The sequence below is a fragment of the Zeus faber genome, assembly GCF_960531495.2.
Source record: "Zeus faber genome assembly, chromosome: 5".
NCBI classification, from domain to species: Eukaryota; Metazoa; Chordata; class Actinopteri; order Zeiformes; family Zeidae; genus Zeus; species Zeus faber.
The window spans coordinates 9,872,420-9,893,717 of NC_137192.1; the positions used below are offsets into that span (position 1 = coordinate 9,872,420).

The 21,298-nt window shown below is 44.5% G+C and overlaps 1 protein-coding gene across 1 annotated transcript in view; it reads left to right on the plus strand.

Moving 5' to 3' along the window:
- Positions 1 to 21,298, plus strand: part of LOC307230211 (cadherin-4-like) — a gene marked incomplete at both ends in the record, with an annotated part of 226,456 nt that overhangs the window by 1,410 nt on the left and 203,748 nt on the right. Inside the window, one exon of the mRNA XM_080000445.1 lies at positions 16,594 to 16,685. Coding sequence (XP_079856571.1) covers positions 16,594 to 16,685 — 92 coding nt within the window. The remainder of the gene's footprint in view (positions 1 to 16,593; positions 16,686 to 21,298) is intronic.

Genomic DNA, 21,298 nt, shown 5'->3' on the forward strand with positions numbered 1-21,298 from the left:
GGTCACAACATTTTGTCAGATGATGGATAACTTTTTGATAGCGTTCACGCAGCTAACCTTTAAAAATAAAATTCTGTGCCATCCGTTTTTATATTCTTTATTATTATTTATTGGTACAATTGTTGAGTCTAGCGGTGTCCAAAGTAGCACACTAGCACATTGGTGCTTTTAGTGCATATGAGTAAATCAAATTAGTATGAACGTGTTTAGTAGACTATATCCGGTTAAATATCAAGCAAGCATATCCCACAATGCATTGCAAAGGCAAGATACTGGTAAAAGGTCCAATGGATGGTCATTTACTTCCTGGATTCTTTTATTCCAGTAGTATTGTCCTCATTTGCTGCCCTATTATATCCTTATTGTCAAAATTAGCCATTGGATAGCTATCTGGGTTAGCTAATGATGACAAAGCTACTCATTAGTTCTTGTCCTAATTGGCCGCAGCAATCCTTCTGAGGTAACATTAACTACTAACAAAACTACTAAGTAAAAATAAATACTCATGATCTGACCGAGTTGATCTGTTGACTGTCTTCTATGTCAGTTGTTGGTGGGAGGATGTGATTGCTAAGTGGAAAGCCGCACAGTTTCCGACCAGATCTGGGAAAAAAACCTTAGAGTTGAATACATTTTTACACAAAAAGATGTGTTTACTAAATATATATTTTTAAGCTATTTGTGTGCATGACAGATTGCCTTTCCCCCCCGTAGTAATAATAATAATAATAATAATAATACTGTACCTCTCGATAGTCTGAGGAGGTGATTCTGTGTTTGTACCCTCTTACAAACCTCCTCTGCAGTAAAATGCATGTTATACAACACATAGTGAACTAAACTGAGGTAAAGAACACTGTCATCCACAAAAGACTGTTCACTGATTCCATTCCAGATCCACAGAAGTCAGGATGCAGTGTAACACTGAATTGCACTATTGATTATGAACACGTTTTCCTGACATAAATTATCTTTCAGGCCTTTGTAGACTCCATCGTTTTCTGTGACATTATGTGAGAAAAGCATGTTAAGCGTCTCAAAGGTCCGAACCCGTAACCCAAAGCATTGATAACGCAATGTTTTTTGTTGACAATTTAAGGAACAATGTGCCGTACCAATCCTCTGCTCATTGAGCCTTTTTGGTTTTATGTGTTTTTTTTCCGTGACAACTCTGTCCCCAAGCTAGAACAATTTAATTTGTTTAACATTAAAACTTTCCCACCTCCTTGTCAAAGGATTCATTGTCAAGTCTTCCCATGTTTACCTATTTATGCCTATGAGAACTAGGAAGTTATAGATTACTCTAACGGCTCAATTGAAATGACAGTTCAACCACTTTTCAGGGCCCACAGGCCTGCAACTTGTGGTTACCACGTCTGAGGTTTAAAATGTCTCGCTCTTTGTCTTAGCTCTGTATGTTTTTTATTTATTAATTTTTTTATATAGTGTGTCATCGACAGTCAATCACAGCGCTGTGTGTTGTAACGGCGCGGGGAGATGAGCAGGTGTGTGTGGAGGGTAGATAAGGGCAGATTTTACACCTCCGGCTGCCAGTCTGCCGTGCTCCCCTAAGCCGGGGCCTTAAAAGACATGGAAATTTAGTTCTTGGAGTCTCCCAGTAAAACGCATAGGGTACAGAGGGAGACAGACTTACTTGTCTGTTTCTCTTCCTATCGTGCTATGCAGTGTGATGAAAGATAGTCCCCCTCATGTTTATAGAGTAAATACTAGTCTAGAGAGAGATTATAGGGAGAAAACAGAGAGATATTACAAAAGCTTGTTTCCTGCCTCTTGCAAAGGCCTCTCCAGGGCATTGGAACCAATGTCCACCCCTGAGCCCACAACCCCCATAACACAGTTCTTGTTAGCTCCCTCCATCACCCTTTGCACATTGCATGTGCATGTGCTTGGAAAAGACCCATTAATCTAAATATACATGAAAATATATATATATAAAATCTAAAGTACAGTAGAAGTGTACATCGTCTGCCAACACATTCACACCACAGCCCGGGTTAGCCCATTGGATAACAGTGAGAACCGGGGAACCGGGTACGTTAGCTTGAGAGTCCTATCTCTGCTCAGTGTCTGCATCATGTCCACCTGTACTCCACTACACCCCAAATAATGCTGAAGTGTAGGGGGGGGAAGAGATCAGTGAAAGAAGAACAGAGAAACTAGGTCCCTCCTGAGCAGTGGACGGACACTTCCTGAATACCAAGTTGTCCAGGCAAGGTGATATCTGAGATATCACCTGAGACGAAATTGCTGTTTAATATTAGAATAATGTCTGTTCCGAGCATGACCTGTTGACTCCCATAATAGAGCTGTGAAGACTTCTGCGGAGCAAGAAGAGTTCACGTGTTAAACCGTGGGAGCAGAGGTCAGCCAATTGAAATGCCATATTGAGTATGTATATAACCCTTACTCATGCGATGTAGTCTCGGCTAAGGTTTCAATGTGGTATTGAACTTTTTCCCAGTTACACTGCCACAATGGACAGGATCTGCTGGGTAATTGACATGCAGGGGATGAGTTTACAGTGAGGAATGCTGAGTTGGTGGTGTGGGGTCAACTGGCGGAGAATTAGCATAGCTAGGCCAGAGGAAGCCGTTCTTCCAAAAACAGACAGACAGCAGAACAGACAGATGGCAAAGCGTGGGCTAGGTATCTCTTTGCAAATTGCAAAAGAGTACCTCCGTATTTAATGCTTTCTTACATTCAGAAATATTATATTCTGGTGTCTGCCTGGTAGTTATTCCTAATTCTGCACTGTTTGTAGTAGCAGGCACACACTATTATCAGGTAGCAGTGTCTCACCAATGGCCCAAAATGTCTCTGTCATCCTAAATAGCTCTCATCCATCACACAGTGCATGCTGAGCCAACATGTTTAGTTCAACACATAAAGAAAACACTTGCCAAAAGAGAGAGAGAGAGACAGAGAGAGAGAGAGAGAGAGAGAGAGTGAGAGAGAGAGAGAGAGAGAGGGGGCAGATAAAGAAATCCTTCCACTATCACTGATAATGATCTTCAGCCATTTAGAAGGGCTGAAAGCAGACAGGCTGCTCTGGCAGTAAGTAAATGAATACATTTTAAGCGTTGGAGAGTAATTCACTGGCAGGACAAGCTATCCTCTTCGAAGACAAACGTGAATGCATAATGCTGGGGAGCATTACCAGGCAGGGGTTTCTCCGGAAGAACCTGCTCTTTATTTAATGTACTCCTCACAGATGGATTGATGCTGCCGAGCAGGGCGTGGCATCACATAATTAATATTTGGAGTATAACTCTTCAAAAATAACATCCAGTGATCCATCAGACTGTTTGCTTCAAAATCTGCCATCTCCATGCTTACTGATGACATTGGTGATAAACCAGCACAAAATGTGCTTCAGAGTTCAACACTGTTCAATCAGGATGATTTAGTCAGAAAGGAGCCGGACTGCTATCAAAAAAATTGTACTTCCCCGCCGGGGTTCAACAAAATAAACACTTTAACACTAATGACGTCTATGCTGTTCTCCCAAGACTTGCAACTCACAGTCACCTGATATCACCCCCATTCCTCTCATAGGCTGTCAACTGTGGATGAACTACACAAGACACTCAACAAGATCTATTTAAACTTTTTACCCCGTCCATAAAGCCAAAAGCTTCTGTTCACTGAGGCTTTTTTAATTGTGTGCAGTGGGCCATTCTATCCTGCGGGAGTCTGGAGAAATGCCTCTTTGTGAGCTAACAATGTCCTCAACTTGCTTGGCCACTGGTTGCCGGCTGTGCTCCCCATGCAGGTGAAGCCGGAACGGTGAGCAGCTGTCAGAGAGGGCCTGTAATTGGAGCCCATTGCACGATTAGTCCTGCCCATTAGAGCTGTTATGATCGCTGTCTGTCTCAGTCGCGCTCCACCAGTCCTCGTCTCCATTTGACCTGGAGCAGCCTCTCCTACACGGAGGACGGAGCCGGGACTTAATGACTTGTCACGGACCCACCTGCGACTCCTTTGGGTGACATTCTGCTAAGTCACATACCCCCGATGCACTGTTTGATCAGTGATGCTCTTCCACCGCACCGGGAATTGGAAGTGTTCAGTGAAGAAAAGTGAATGATGGAATTTTGTCATCCTGTGCAGGAACTGGTGAGGAAAAGGCAGAGGAGATGGAGGGAGGGGGTAAGCGGTTGGGGTAACAGTCGGGTGGCATTCGGGAAAGGTGTGGAGTAGGGAGTCAAATCCTCTGTTTACTATGAACAGGTGACGTTTCTGTGGATGGTGATATTACCTACAGTATAATCGTAGGCAGTGTTACCATTAGGTATAGGTAAGAAATTGCTTGGGCCTCGTCCGCCAAAGGGGGCTGGTGAATTTGTGTTTCCTTTATTATTATATTATTATATATTTTTTTTAATTTAAAAAACATTTTATGTATTAAAACTATTTGGACCTATTATGGTCCCAACATCAGCGTGTGTGTGTGTGTGTGTGTGTGTTTGTGTGAGTATGTGTGTGTGTGTGGGGGCGGGGGGGGGCTGTCTATATAAGAGCTTCCAAGATGCCACTGATCAATCATCCAATCTGTAATTTAACTTTTTGGTGTCGCTTTTCCAGACAGTTTCTGCTTACCGCACCAGAACTAAGCTAGCGTTCTGCCAGGTTGCACTCCTGCGCACTGAGAAATAGCTCTCTAATTCGCACCGCGAATGCGCCCCCGACATGGGCTGCATGAGGGAATTACTGAGAGATGTCTCGAAACGCATGGGGGGGATGCTCCGAAATAATGTTTTAATGTGTTGGGGCTGTGCTGGAGGGCCTCGGAGCTCAGTGGGAGCGTGGGGGCTCCCCACAGCGCGTTCCCCACACTCACAACATTTCCTGGTCCCCTATGTGGGAAAAAGTCAATAACCTCTGTGCGGTGTGGGGATGGTGTGGTTTGAGCAGCCACACCTGACCTGGGTCTAAGTAATTGGGGCCTAGGATCAGAGTGGCTGCATACCTGTTGCTCGTTGGTTGGTCTAACAAGGGACATGTAAAACAGATGAATCCCCACACACACTCAGGAGAGGAGCCCTTGTCATGACACATGTCCATCTGCTCCTGGGCTTATTCCAACTAGCCCACTCTCTACAATAAACTGGTGTCTATAATCGGGTTGTCTGTGTCTCTGTGCCAGAGGTCCCTGAAAACGCCACTTGGGTGGTGCGTGGTAGGTGCAACGGCCACACTGACACCTGAACAGGGTATCTCCGGCATGGGGAAGGGAGACAGACGGGCCGTCCAAAGACATTCTGGACCAGCGGGTCAATGGGTGGCCCCAGCACCAACCCTGTCCCGACTGGCAGCAGCAGCACCCAGGGGGTCTGGCAGAGGACCGGGGGAGAAGCAGCAGCAACAACCACCACAGGAAACTGCTGGCGGCTAGCTACTCCACTACAGCCACTCCTCTACAGCCACCGCCAGGACCATCCAGCAGCCCAGCAGCCAGGCCTCCTCTCCAGGCAGCCCTCACAACAGCCAAGTCTGGCCACACCTTCACCTTCTGGGTGAAGAAAGCTGGTGGGCCATGCTGTTCCAGGGCACCAGGACTTTTGTTGGTTTAAGTATGGGACCCCTGTTTCAGAGTCCAGTGTTTTATTATTTAAGGTATAGGAACCCTGCGTCAGAGTCTGTTCTTTTCAGGTTCAACACGTGTCGCATCACGCAGGTAAAGGTGTCCTGTTAACATCACAGCCGACTGCAGTTGCGGCCAATAAAAACCTGTATAGGATAATTTCACCCGGGACTGAAACCCAGGTGCAACCTCTCCAGCTAATAACAAATGTCGGATATTAACTGGTGTTCCCAGGTTTTTGGTCCAATGGGAAAGGGGTATTATTATTGATTATTAGGGGTATTATTATTGTGTAATGGCAATCCGACTCCAGTTGAGTCACTCAAGTCGGTAAACTCCATAGTTGGACATGGACAATAGACACCGTGGGTCTCTCCGTGAAACCCGGTGCGTCCTGTCCTACACTGAGGCAGCCGAGATCTCCAGGGTCTGAAGAGCCTCACACTGGTCTTTGCTTGGGGCCTCCAAATCACTCCATCTGCTTTTGCCCATAATCATAGTAGTTTAACTTGAAACTCATGAAACTTCTTCTCTGCCCCCTCTTTGAACTTCCTGCCCCCTTCGGCAGTAGAACAGAGAAAGCTCACCAGTTCTCACCGTACACCTTCAGGCAGAAGCCTAGCAATCTGGTTACTGAGGGGAGTTCCTGAGGCTGCACTCTGCGTTGACCATCTTCGTTATTCAATGTTTCTACTTATTCTGTTCTCCTGGGCCCTTTGCCGCTAAAACAAAAATAATCCCAAATCAGTGCACCTGGAATTGGATCTATGCAGTGCTCTACCTTTGCTCTCAGAGCCCCATGGCGAAACGATTCTCATTCTGCCAATCTGTAATAAATATTTCCCTCCCAGCCAAAAAAGCTCACACAATTCCCAAGGCAAGCCCTGGGACTTCTTCTGCTTCAACACATTGTTACTGTGGCAACTGCACTTAGCAGGAAAGGGAAAAGCTAAAACACCACTGGCACCCAGACAGTGTTGAGGAACAGAAAACTTTGCACACGACTGAATATCCCAGAGTTTAAAATCAGGCGTTTCTTTGTGTTTCTGAAAACTGAACGTTGCTCTTACATTCTGCAAAGCCTGCTATTCACAACCAAACACCAGTCTGAAGGGATTACAGTTATTTTGTTCTTTGCACTTGTGGACTTAAATCAATTATTGATTTCAGTTTTTTTGACAACCTGCTCTCTCGCCGTAGGGCAGATATTGTTGATGTCTTTTTCACATCTGAAAGGTTTCGTACAGGCCTTTTCAAAGATTTTACACATTATACATCACGGTAATTCCATAACAAAGCTCCAACCCAGTGGATTGATTAAGTGTTCACAGAATATGAAGAGTAGCCTCCATCAATATCCATAAGTATTGATCTATCATTAAGGCACCAAAAAATACACATGCAGTGTCAAGAAAAATCGAATTGACGATAAGCTAAAACTTAGTTGTTTTCAGTAAAGAGAAAGCAGAAAAATAAAAAAAACTCCATCTTGGATGCATTTCAAACCCTTTGGTGTAGCTCATGACAACCTCATTAATCTTGATAGACTCTCAGAAATGTGCTCGATGATTCATAGTGAGCACCTAACAAATCTCAAGGTCTTCAAGGCATTCTATACTCCATGTGTAAATGTTTAAACTGAATAGAAAATGCAGTCAATTTTTTTTCTCCTCAGAATCATCAATGGGTGATGCCGGAAAGAAACTGCATAAGATTTTGCAGCAACGTTCTTGGAGCTCCAGGCTCAATCCTAATGTGCTTACAAACTTTGCAGACTCTTTTAAGTCAAAGGATGTTTTTAAGCCGTGACAAGGTGTCCAAACGTGGCAAAGGGTTTGTCAGAGTGTCAGCTGATCCAAAGTGCTTTAGGGACTGATCACCCCTCCCACCTCCAAATGCAGAGCTCCGAAAGCAACATGTTGTTGCTGTTGTCCTCATGGGTTGTGTATCAGAGGAGGAAAAGCCGAAAGGCCCACCAGTGGACGCCTTGCCGACACGTGGACCCCTTGGGCGTTCCACATCTCCGAGTCCCGGTGATGTGCCCAGCCACGACACTTCCAGTGAGATGTCTCGGAATAGCCCCGCCACCCTTCCAGCTCCACTGAGGATTCTCAAGTCATCTCACGGCGTGTGTCTCGCTGTCCACTGCCACCTGGGGCCCTTAAGAGGGGCCGTTGTTTGTTTGTTTATCTTTTTTAGACTTTCGCAAATATACATCTGATAATAGAAGACTAACATACATGCAGATATTTCCTCAAATGAGCACATACACACATGCCTTCTTCCCAGTAATAACTAATAATAACCCCTAGGCTTGGCCAGCGGTAGGCAGCAGGCCTCCTTGACTAGTTCAGGCCCCATTCACACCCTGCTTGGACCAGTGTCATGACTGACAGCCCCCATCTGCTTCCCCTGAGGGATTCCGGTCCCTGTGAACAGAGGTTCTAAGTTCGGAAATGGCATCATCTGGGTCTCAGATGTCTTATGTTTGGCTGGTGTGCTCTTTAATTATGGATTCCTGAGTTGCCAGAATCATTTAGGATCAACTGCATCATTCACTAAAACTGTGTTTAACCGGTTGGAAGGAAGTAGCTCTCCGAGCTCCCGATCGCCCCCCTCTTCTCCTTTTATTTTAAAACGATGTAGACAGTTATCCAGATACATATTTTAACTGTTTATTCAGAATATAATATATTTCAATATCAAACCAGTTCTTTTTTCAGAGAAGATCCTATGTGTGTGTCCTGAAGAAAATTGTTCTCCTTTAGTCTGTGGGGGATACTTTGTCATCAATGCATCTGCCTCTTGGGACTCTGAGAAATATAGGCTGCCAACATAAACATTGGAGCCGTCTCACAACCAAGCCAGCAATGTTGAATAGAAAGAACAAAAAAAGAGAGAAGACTGAATGACAAGACACGCTGCATTTGATTTTCAAAGGGATGCAGATATCAGCACTTTCAAATCTGTTGACCAGGCCAAGTTTTTCCCCTCCCTCTACCTTTCATCTCAAGAGCCAGTGCAGAGAAAGAAATGATGGAAGGCTGCTCAATATTTCAATGCTTCCCGGAAAGACAAGTTCATGCTTTTATTCAAATCGGATATGAATATTGATAACTGTGCCCCCTTCAGGCCCACGGAGTACCACAGTGCGGTCTGGGGGAGGGATAATGGACAATCGCCCACATCTACTTTGTGATCCATCAGCTGTCTGAGGCGGGGTGGAGGGGTGGAGGGGTGGAGGTGAGGGTAGTCGAGGAAGCCTCTTATTAAAACGGCCGGCACATCTATCACCGACTCCATCCCAATTAGCATTTTAGATGAAGACGTCGTATTCATAGACATATAAGACTTTTATATTCAAGGCAAATGCTCCTCAGGGTACGGAAAGTGATTTAATGAGATTTGGTTTTCCTTTTTTTCTGGTTATGGTGGAGTCCTGAATGTCTGTTTAATATCAAGGTATAGTTTCCAAGCCAAATCTCAAGCCTGAATCTCAGAACTGAAACCTATAACAGCCAATTGACCTACCTGAATGAATAAAATAATAAACTAAGAAATCAACACAACTTTTTTACGGCACATTTGTCTCATTGAGAAATCTGATCCTCTCGCTGGCTGTCGGCACTCGGCACTTTTACCTGTGTCACAGAGCCTCGCGACAATATCCCTGTTTTCACAGGAAATATGTGTGTGTGTGTGTGTGTGTATGTGTGTGTGAGTGATTTCTCTCGAGCTGAATACTACTGCAGTAAAGGTGATAAAAGCCAGAATCCGTCTGAAATGTATTTTTCGATTACCTAAAAACACAGCCGCTGCTATGTGTATTGAGTGTCGCCCTACTCGGGTCTTATTCCCCCACCTAACTCTACGAAGCTGCTGTTGGCTGCACCGGGCGGTGCGACGGAGGTAAACGGCTCGAGGAGCTGCAGCACGTTGTTTTTACCTGGGGGAGAAAGCGTCCGCTTGCAGAGACAGACAGACTCAGGGAGTAATTCAATCGGAGCACATGCTGTTAATAAAGGCCCGACACTGCCATTCTCTGCTAGTATTTCATTTGGGAAGCATAATGCTGAACATTAATATCAATACGATCTTTATTGATTTCTCTTTGCTGGCCGGCTTGACAGAGAGAGAGAGAGAGAGAGAGAGAGAGAGAGAGAGAGAGAGAGAGTCCTGGAGATGGAGAAGACCGGGGGAGATACAATTGCAAATGAATTTAATTTGGCAGTTTCGTGTCGGCATAGATATCCTGAAATCCAAACTTGTCTGAAGCGCTGTTCAATATCCTCGCCTGGACCCGCACTCTCTGATTTCCTTTTTTCTCTTGGGGTGGGGTGGGGGGGGCTCTCTTCCACTCCCTTTGTTACACCCTCTCTCGCTCTCTTTCTTCCTTTTTTGTTTTGCCGACCCCTGCCCAGAGAGCCGCGCAGCGCTCTTCGTGGAGGTCAGCAGAGCAGCGTCTCTGCGGAGAGCAAAGGGAACCTGAGTGGGAGTTGAATTTCAACAATCCAGGCTTCTCCTCTATGCCGGACAAGGATTGTCCATTATTCAGAGGTCAAGCAGGATTTGCGTGGAGTGTTTTGATAGTACAAATCGCATCTTCAGCCGAAAGATCCAATTTAGTTTTGGTTTGGGGGCGGGGTTTTTTTTTTATTGGTTTCAAATTTTTGAAATTGGTTTAAGCAGCCCCGCTACTACAGGGATCTCGGGATATTGATGTGAAGGGGGTTGAGCTGGGATCTCATTTGTCAGTCGCGGCTCTGAAAATGTAACAAAACGCAATCCATTCCGCGTGACGTACACTCTGTTAATTGGGCACAATCATAATTAATGGACGCTTTCGCCGAAAAAATATGATAGAACAGGTGTTTTCTCAAGCTAAGTCAATAATCGCAGAAAACCATCAATTAAGACAGACCCTATAGGGGGTGAAGTTGGAGCATTAATCCGGGCCAATTGACAGTAGATTGAATTGATTCGCTTATTATAGGGAAGCCAGCTTATTGTCATCATAACTCACTGCCCATTAGCGATATTTTGTACCGCCGGGCGGGACGGAGGGTAAACACAATCAGGACCCTAATTGCGTTAGTGCCACATATTCATCTTGTATATTTGATCAGGTCAGGTTGTAAAAAGATATAGGCACTCGACTGGGAGGGCGGATACCAATTTTCACTGTATGAAAATGATTTCCTGGGATGCCGCTGGGTGGTCTCGCGATGGTGTATTGTGGGAGCCCGCTCGGATGTCATCAATCAGGGCTAAATAGTCGGCCGCTTGTTACGCAGAGTCCTCTCTTACAAGACTGATGACCAAGGAGGCGCCTGGCGGCCGATATGCTTCCACATGGCGATGAGAAAGCTGAAGGTTTGATAGGAAAACATGTACCGCTCATTTATTCACAAACACACTTTGTTGCTGTAGTGGGGAAAATAATGAAGTTATAGACCTAGTTAGTAAACAGGAACCTCTGCAGAACTCTACAAAACACTTTTAGTATAGCGATTAGATTAGATTAGAGACTGGTTCAAACTGTGCAATATATTATGTATATATATAATAGTATTGTAATAACATAGTAGTAATTTAGTAATAACACAGTAATAATTCATACCTACTCATCCATTGTCATCCAAGCCCATATTATTGTAAGAATAGCCATCTATACTTGTATTTATACCCACAGCCATACTAGTGACCATACTGACACATTGTCCCTGCTGTAGCCTTTTTTCCTTTTTTGTTTTTTTTGTTTTTAGTGTTTATTTTCTGTAAAGCAATGCATCAACTACTACTAAAACAAATTTTGTGAATATGAAAATATACTTGGCCCGAATAAAGAGATTCTGATTCCGGTTCTAATCTGTTCCGCTCGATAAATCCAAAGAAAACAGAAAGCCAACATATCAAGATGAATTTCATAGATCCAATAAAGTACAACTTCACAAATAAAGAGCATATTGCTATATCATGGAGAACAACAACAATTATGTAATTACCAATGAAAACTTTCCCCTCATAGTCCCTTAAAAATAAGTCTCTTAAGTCATGATTAAATCCAATTTATAACCTAAGACCTTTCTTTATAGGCTGGGTTTTGACAAAAATTGCTGAAATCCAAATCCGGAAGCCATTATAAATGTAAGGCTCCATATTCTTAAACATCAAGGAGAATAGCGATATAGAAAAGGTATGACTGGTGATACAAAGATGAAAAAAAAATCATATTTGCCGATCAAAGGGCGGGAGTTCATATTTACTAGAAAACGGGTTCAAAAAGTGAAACATACGGAGATGAGCGCCCGTAGTCAACAGCGCGGGATTCTCGCTCCACTAGCCGCATCGCTCCGATTGAGACGTTTACCCCTGGGTTGCTCCGCCCGCATGAATCAAGCATTATCTGAACCTTCCATCCTGTCGAGTGTGCACCGTACGGATCCCTCTGACAACCCCCCCCCCCATTTCACAGCCCAGAGGTCAGTGTGTGTGTGTGTGTGGGTGTGCGTGTGTGTGTGTGTGTGTGTGTGTGTGTGTGTGTGTGTGTGTGTGTGTGTGTGTGTGTGTGTCTGTGTGTGTGTGGTGTGTGTGTGTGTGTGTGTGTGTGTGTGTGTCTGTGTGTGTGTGTGTGTGTCACTTGTATTCAAGTGCCCTTTGTGGAGTTTTTTTTTTTAAAGAACCGAGAGAAAGTTGAATGATGCGTGGAAGGGGTGGAGGCCGGTGGTGCTGTCGGCTTCCGCTGTGCTAAAGAAGTCCGACAGCTTGTCCTCTACCTCACCTTGTGGGATATCAGCCTTTGTGTGTAAGGGAAAGATTATGTTTTTTTGTATATATCTCTAAGAACTTTTACAGTAGAATAACACAAGTAGGACTGTTCCTTGATCAACATCATTTGTTATCCCTGGAACAACCGTCCTTTTATCCAGTCACGCAGATGGTTAACAACAGGGAGGTTCGTTGTGTCTTGTTGTGTAACAGAGATCCGTGGGATTATTTTGTTGAAAAATCCATTTATCATTTTTTTAGCTGGAAGAAACAACCATTCAATATAATCAATTTATGCATGTGCTCCTCTATATGCTTTTGATGTTGATTTGATGTTTGCCTCGATGTGTTTCCATTGTTAGTGGCTGGGTCCGCCTTTCCCGCCAAAAAAACAGCATACATGTAGCTAGTGGATGGATGGATGAACATTCACAAAAATAAGATCAGAATAGGAATAAATAACCCTTTTTTCTCAGTGACTGAGTAAGAAAATGAAAACTAATCAATCAATCAATCAATCAATCAATCAATCAATTAATCAAAAGAAGACACCTTCTTCTTCTTCTTCTTCTTCTTCCTCTTTGGGCTGCTCCCGTTAGGGGTCGCCACAGCGGATCATCTGCCTCCAATATCTTCGGTTCTGTGCATCTTCCTCCCTTACACCAAACGCCTGCATGTCCTCCTTCACCACATCCATAAAGCTTCTCTTTGGCCTTCCTCTTTCCCTCTTGCCTGGCAGCTCCATCCTCAGCATCCTTCTCCCAATGTAACTCTCATCTCTCCTACACACGTGTCCAAACCATCTCAATCTGGCCTCTCTCACTTTTCCACCAAACTGTCCAACCTGAGCTGTCCCTCTACTGTACTCATTCTTAATCCTGTCCATCCTTGTCACTCCCAATGAAAATCTCAACATCCTCAACTCTGCCACCTCCAGTTCAGCCACCTGCCTTTTTGTCAGTGCCACCGCCTCTAAACCGTACAACATGGCTGGTCTCACTACCGTCCTGTAGACCTGACCCTTCACTATTGCTGGAACCCTTCTGTCACAGATCACTCCAGACACTCTTCTCCACTCACTCCACCCTGCCTGTACTCTCTTCTTCACCTCTCTCTCTACTGCTTTGGATGGTCGACCTCAAGTACTTGAACTCATCCACCTTCACCTCCATTCAGGCACATGTATTCTGTCTTACTTCCTCTTCTCTCTAATGCATGCCTCCACTTCTCCAGGCTCTCCTTAACCTGCTCCCTACCCTCGCTACAGATCACAATGTCATCTGCGAACATCATAGTCCACGGAGTCTCCTGCCTGATTTCATCTGTTAACCTGTCCATCACCGTTGCAAACAAGAAAGGGCTCAGAGCTCATCCTTGATGCAATCCCACCTCCACGCCTCACGCCTACTGCACACCTTACTACTGTCTGACTGCCCTAATACATATCCTGTACCACTCTTACGTACTTCTCTGCTACCCCCAACTTCCTCATGCAATACCACACTTCCTCTCTCGGCACCCTATCATATGCTTTCTCTAAATCCACAAAGATGCAGAGCAACTCCCTCTGGCCTTCCCTGTACTTTTCCATCAGCATTCTCAAAGCAAACATTGCATCTGTAGTACTCTTTCCTGGCATGAAACCATATTGCTTCCTCTCCTCTTAACCTAGCCTCCACTTCCCTTTCCCACAGCTTCATGGATGATCAACTTTATTCCCCTGTAGTTACTACAGCTCTGTACGTCTTGCTTATTCTTGAAGATGGGTACCAGTACACTTCTTCTCCACTCCGGCATCCTCTCCATTTCCAGGATGGTGTTAAACAGTCTTGTTAGGAACGCAACTGCCATCTCAACTAAACATTTCCATGCTTCCACAGGTATGTCATCTGGGCCAACTGCCTTTCCACTCGTTGTCTTCTTTAATGCTATTCTCATATCATCCTGGCTTATTTGCTGCACTTCTTGATCCACTATCCCCACATCATCCTCTCTTCTCTCCCTCTCATTTTCTTCATTCATCAACACCTCAAAGTACTCCTTCCACATTATCAACACACTCTCACTCGTCAGCACATTCCCATCATTATCCTTCATCAACCTAACCTGCTGTACATCCTTTCCCAGCTTGGTCCCTTTGTCTTGCCAATTGGTACAAGTCCTTTTCTCCTTCCTTACTGTCCAACCTCTCATACAACACGTTGTATGCCTTTTCCTTTGCCTTTGCCACTTCTCTCTTGGCCTTGTGCCGCATCAGCTTCAACTCCTGTCTGCTTTCTTCATCTCTCTGACTATACTATTTCTTATTCGCCAACCTCTTCTGCTCTATGCTCTCCTGTACGTCCTCATTCCACCACCAAGAGTCCTTGTCTTCCTTCCTCTTCCCGCATGATACACCGAGTACCTTCTTGGCCGTCTCCCTCGCCACTTCTGCAGTTGTTTCCCAGTTATCTGGTTTCCCGGTTACCGTTCATTCCCGCCTATTGCCTGCCTTACCTCTTCCCCAAATTGCATGCAATATACCTCCTTTTTCAACTTCCACCATTTTATCTTTGACTCTTCTTTCACTCTCTTCCTCTTCTTGGCCTCCAAAGTCATCCTACAGACCACCATCCGATGCTGCCTAGCAACACAGTCCTCTACCACCACTTTGCAGTCACAATTTCCAGCTTCATGCTCATCACTCTGTCTGACACTCTCGTCACCTCCAAAACACTCTTGACATATTTTTCCTTCAAGACTATCCCTACCCCATTTCTCCTGCCATCTTTTCCATGGTAGAACAGTTTGTACCCGGCTCCAATACTCCTGGCCTTACTCCCCTTCCACCTGGTCTCTTGTACACATAGTACATCTACCTTCCTTCTCGCCATCATGTCAGCCAGCTCTCTCTCTTTACCCTTCATAGTGACAACGTTCAAAGTTCCTACTCTCAACTGTACTCTCCTACTCTTCTTCCTCTCCTGCTGTCTCCGGACACGCCTTCCCCCTCTTCTTCTTCTTCGGCCGACAGTAGCCCAATTTCTGCTGGCACCCTGTTGTGTGTGTGTGTGTGTGTGTGTGCCCCTAATTTTTAAGCAGATGTGTGTCCTTGTACGTTTGAGTACTTGCATCAGTGAATCGGAACATGTTTTCTTGCCATGTGCTTTTGTGTATGTTTATATTCCTGCGTCCTATATGTGCGCGAATGCAAACACATCCATGCCGCTTTCCCTTCTCTCCAGTTCCTCGACTCTACAATATTAATGCTCTGAAGATGGAAAAGAAAACTGACTCAGAGACCGCTTGAGCATTAATGCGATCCTCAAACAGAATACAACATATCAACATTTTCACACACAAACGCACACACTCGCGTACGCAAGCGCTCACACACTCCCCTCGGCACCTCCAATGCCCTGATAGGTCAGCTTCATGGAGAGACTGTCAAATATGTCCGTCTCGGAGCTAAAGAGCTTCAGTATTGGTATGTCCATTTTTTTTTTTACATCCTCATGTGACAGAAATATGTTGCTGCAAATTGACAACCATCGTGCAATGACTCTGTATCTAAGATGAAAAGGGACATTTAAATGCTTAGATTGTTCATGCCTTTTATGCACACGTCATGTGACCTGGCAGAGCGGAGGATACACAAACGACCCAGGTGGGTGCAGGTTTGAGTACCGCCATTTTTTTGGTGAGTAAGCCCGTTTTAAATTGGACTTTAACCTGTTATCTCTGTGATTTTGTTTTATTGTAATTTTTGTACTTGATCTCAAAGAAGACACAACTAATAGCTCTTTCATGTCTGACTATCTGTCAGGGGGAAGAAAAAAAATAGAATATTAATTTGTTTATTTCTTTATTTATATATATATATATATATTTGTTTTTGTTGGGTTATTTACTGATTCATGGATTTATTTATTTTTCTTCTCATCTATCTTTCTTCTTTTTTAAGTCCAAGTTAGTTCATCTTCCTCCCCAATTCGACCTGACAACCCACATTAACCTCTCCCTCCTCCCCGTTCCACCGTCCCAGCCCTTTCCCTAGCCCCACCTGCCCCGCCTGCCCCGCCTGCCCCGCCTGCCTGCCTGCCTGCCTGCCCGTCCCATCCCAGGCAGCTGTGTGACAGGCAGCAAACTCCAGCTGACAGGTGGCCAGGCGGTGTCACGGACTCACCGCAGAGAGAGGCGCCTGTCTCCGCTCATTTCCTCCTTTCTGCTCCCTGACCCAGACCCCCACTCCCAGCCCCATCTCCACCCGCACCCCCACCCTGCCTCAGCAGTGCTCCCATCCTTACACATTCCACCCCACCCTGTTTGGGGAGTATCATGTCAGGCTTGGAGGCTTCTTTCTTTGACAGGTGAGCTGTATATATGGGAGTTACGCTGTGTTGTGTTCCTCTTTTGTCTGTGTGTGTGTGTGTGTGTGTGTGTATGTGTGTGTGTGTGTGTGTGTGTGTGTGTGTGTGTGTGTGTGTGTGTGTGAGTGTGTGTGTGTGCGTGTCTGTGTGATGTGTCAAAGAGTGGTAAAGAAAGACTGAGGAAACAATTTTCAATCCCAGAAGTGAAGATTTATTAACAGGACATACTGTACATGTGTTAAAAAAAGAAAAAAAATAAGAAAAAAAAAATATAATCATATATGTATATATGTATTGCTTTTGACAGGTTGGATTTGTTAAAAAGGACAATAATAATAATAATAATAATAATAATAATAATAATAATAATAATAATTATTATTATTATTATTATTATTATTATTATTATTATTATTATTATAATTATTATTATTATTATCATTCAGAAATGAAGTCACTTAATATAAATCAACAGAATCCCCCCCCAATACAAACTCCAAGAAATCTTTGACGGCCATCTTTAGCTGTTTAACAATATATCTAAAGTTAAACCGGTTTAAAACAGAAATAAAACTGAAGGTGGATTATTTTATATTTAAATTTCTAACAATTGTAATGCTGAACACTTTGTGTACAAAATGTTGTGATGACTGCTGTGGCAGTTCCGCCTGACACACTCCACCCGAGTGGCGTTTTCAGGGCCCTTCGCCACAGAGACACAGGCAAGATGTAACAAGCTGGGAGCAGAGAGCAGAGGCTCTCCCCGTGTGTGTGGGGATGGGGGATTTACCTGTTGCGCTTTGATTGCTCTAACGAGCAACAGGCGTACAGCCGCCCTGATCCCAGGACCGATTACCTAGACCCAAGACAGGTGTGGCTGCTAAAACCACACCACCCCCACATCACAACTGGAATCTGTATTGTGCAGAGTTGTTGCAGAAGTTTTCTCTCTCACTTTGTCACTTTGTGTTGCTTGTGCATATTTGTGCGTATTTAAGTGCAGGGCATGGGAGACAGAGTTGAGTGAGGAGCAGGGTAAAAACAACAAAAAAACAACAGCTATCAACCATTGCCTTCATGGAAGAGGCCCTTTTAACGCATTCAATTATACTCAGAATGAATGGAGACAAATGGATGCCATTTATCTCCCAATGAGACCTCCAAGGTTTCAAACTGTTGCTGTTTTTCAAGTGTTTACTGTTTTCTCTGCCGGTGTCGTGAAGGGAAAAAAAGCCCAATTCATCTGAAATACTGCGAGTACTTATTGTTATTTGGGGGTAACATTGTGCACTGTCGGTTGTAATCACTTTGCCAAGAAAAAGAAAATCTGTCTTCTAGTAAAAGCCACCCATTCACATTGAGTGCACTGTCAATGTGATGAAGATGCAGATCCCGGAATCACTTCGATTTAGGAGCGAGCGAGGTATCCATACGCACGGTGTGCGGTTCATCCGAAAAGGAAACCGTTCGCGTTATCAAAGCAGTCTAGCCCCGAGATGAGCCATTGTGTCGCGGTGCGCCACTTGTCCTTTCAATTCCTCCTTTTCCCACCGCCACGCGATCCTCCGCGTCCGTTTTGTTTCTTTTTCTGCCACGGAACGAGCCGCCCTGCTCGGCCTTGGCCTGTAATTGGTTTTCATGTAAATTGAGATTTGTCTGAAGATCAGCAATTGCGGAGAAGATGAAAGGGTACGAATGGGTGCTGCCCTTAATGTTGCCTGCGCGCACACACACACACACACACACACACACACACACACACACACACACACACACACACACACACACAGTGTTGTGCAAGTTCACACTTCACAAGGGCCGGCTCAAAGTTCAGTACACACAGATTAAAATTATTAGTTCATGTTCATAGTTGAGAAATTTTGAATTTTGAACAAAGTTCACACTCCACAAAAAGTGAACTAGTTCACGTTCATTTCTTCCATTTTCTTTTAAATAAGCTTCTCCGAGCTATTCTTTTTCAGTAGGACCTCCTCCCTCCCATCCATCCCCGGACCCCAATCATTGCCACTGCTACTTCCCAAACTAAATAATTAGTGTATACTACAATAGAATCACAGGCAGAAATTATTTTTAAAAGCCCAGAAAAACCAAGGTGAGTATGTGTTTTACAACATACGTATACAACATGTCGTATTATGCAGAAAGTGAAAAAAGGGGTGCGGTAAAGGTATTCTGTAGATGCAATGGAAATCTAATTTGGCCTGCATGAAGCAAATTATGCAGCAGTTCAAAACCATGGCTCATGGTCATGGTCTTACCCTTTGTTAATTATTTCTTGTGATCATCATTCACTCGCAGATATTTCCCAGGACTGGTCGGATGCTTCAACTCAATGTGTTGTTTCAAATTCTTTGCCGATGTGACTGATGTTTGGACTTGGTTTTTTCAGACCCGGTGGGCGCAATTTGCATAAAAATGTGAGATTTATTCCAGTTGGAATCTGTTCTGATTTGTTCATAAAACTCCTTTGAATAGTCATATGAACTGGCTTCGACAGTATCGGTAGCTGCGTTGTCTGAATTGCCAGTTGCACTAGCCATGCTGGTATCTCGGGTGCCACAAATCCTCGGGGGCCTTTAGACACTGTGTGTGAGTGTCAAGTTTTACCTGTTGACACATACAGTATCAACAGGTGCCCAGAAACACATACATATTCACATGGAAACAAACTCTCCCTCTCTCCCTCGCTCTCTCTATTCCTGTCTTGCTCTCTGATGGGCATGGACAATCTCTCTCTCACACACACACACACACACACACACACACACACACACACACACACACACACACACACACACACACACACACACACACACACACACACACACACACACACACACACAGACATACACACATACACACACATACAAACGACTAGTGACCAAGCCGTAGCCATAGAAGTAGTTTTAATGAGGACTGTGATGACGGCTGCGATCCAGACATTATAATACATAACACTAGAGGTCCTGGCCAATTGTTCCATCTCTGCTTCTTCGTGTCTGAGGGAGACGGTGAAATGACCCAACATAAGACTTGATTTGATGTTTGATCTCTATCACCCCAGCAGGATAATGACATTGGATACATGATCCTGCCCATTGAAGAACATGATAAAAGTATGTGCACAAAGGTGCGCGGTTAGCCTACACCCTCGCACCGCGGTGAATGTGACGGATGTGTGCTGGTTTTTGGCTGGTTCGGGATGAGGCAATTTCCTCTTGTCCATCCCTCTCCCAGGTACGTCAGATATGTATCTGTTTTGAAAACAACTTTGAGTCATTAAGTCCTCCTTAATGGACCAGCTGCCCGCCTTACCCACATCAATCCTTCCTCGACGGTGCTAATGCACATGTCAGGATATGAAAAACACAAAGCAAAATAAATAACAACCTTTTTGTTTTTTTATTTAATTTTACATTAGGACTGCAGTGAAGGGAACGTGCCCCTGCTTATTGGGGCCCCTATAAGTATCTGTGCTGGTAATTAGTGAAATTAGCCAATCTCCTCGCCTCCGAGGTGACCCCCAGAGTGGTGTTTGATGTGCGCTGAATCCGTGCGGCAATAACAATTACAGACTCTTAGAAAGGCCCGGACACTATTTGGCCCCTAATGCTTTGTTTATGCACCAGTGTTACCGTTGATGGAGGACCAACAGCTTTTTAGTCCAGGTGTAGGCGTTCTCTCAGCATGATGCATTAAACAACATTAATGCTTTGACAAGAAAAAAAATGGGTCATCTGTTAATGTATTCCCATTACTCCGCAGGTTGGAAATTACTCTGGAGAGAAAAGACACAAAAGATGATCTTTGGCGAGCTTCCGGACCTTCAGTAAACGCTGAAAGCTCATGCTTTTAGCACACGTTGGTTGTTCATACACACATATGAATGACCACACAATCATTTGTCAGAACACATGTTTTCACCACCCCATTCTTCTTCTCATCAATTGTACTTAATGTGGAATCACTTCAGTATTCTCTTTCCTGTCCCTTCCAGTGAGGATGTCTTGGGATGCTTGTCTTCAGCTACCACCATTTTCGGTGTAACCCCTCCAACTCACCTTCAGCACCGCTTAACCCATTAAACAGGAATATAAAATATTGTCCTTTTTCCTCAGTTACTCAGTTGGTGTCTCTCATCCACTTATTATTTTAAACGTCACATGCTCACAGTGACAGCTGTCTTCCTCTCCAGCTACAGAAGACAGGAGCGTGTTTAACCTTGGCCAGGCTTGGGGAACAGATGGTTAGCCCCTTAGGTCTGTCCAGCATCGTCCCACGGCCCATGTAGTGATGTCTCAATAAACACCTGACAGGAGAGCGAGGCCGGTCCAGCCTCGAGAAGGAACCGGTGTAGTCCGCTGTCCAGGTTACCATGTACACCCCATCCCCCCACCCGCTGCCCCCACTCTCCTGACACTGCCAGACGGGATGCCCGTGCTTAGTGCCTCTTCACTTGCATACTAATAAAGGGAGCGTGGCCCTGATGTGGCTATTTATGAGCCCAGGCACACCAGTGTCAAAATTATCCCGAGGACACACACTGAAAAAAATT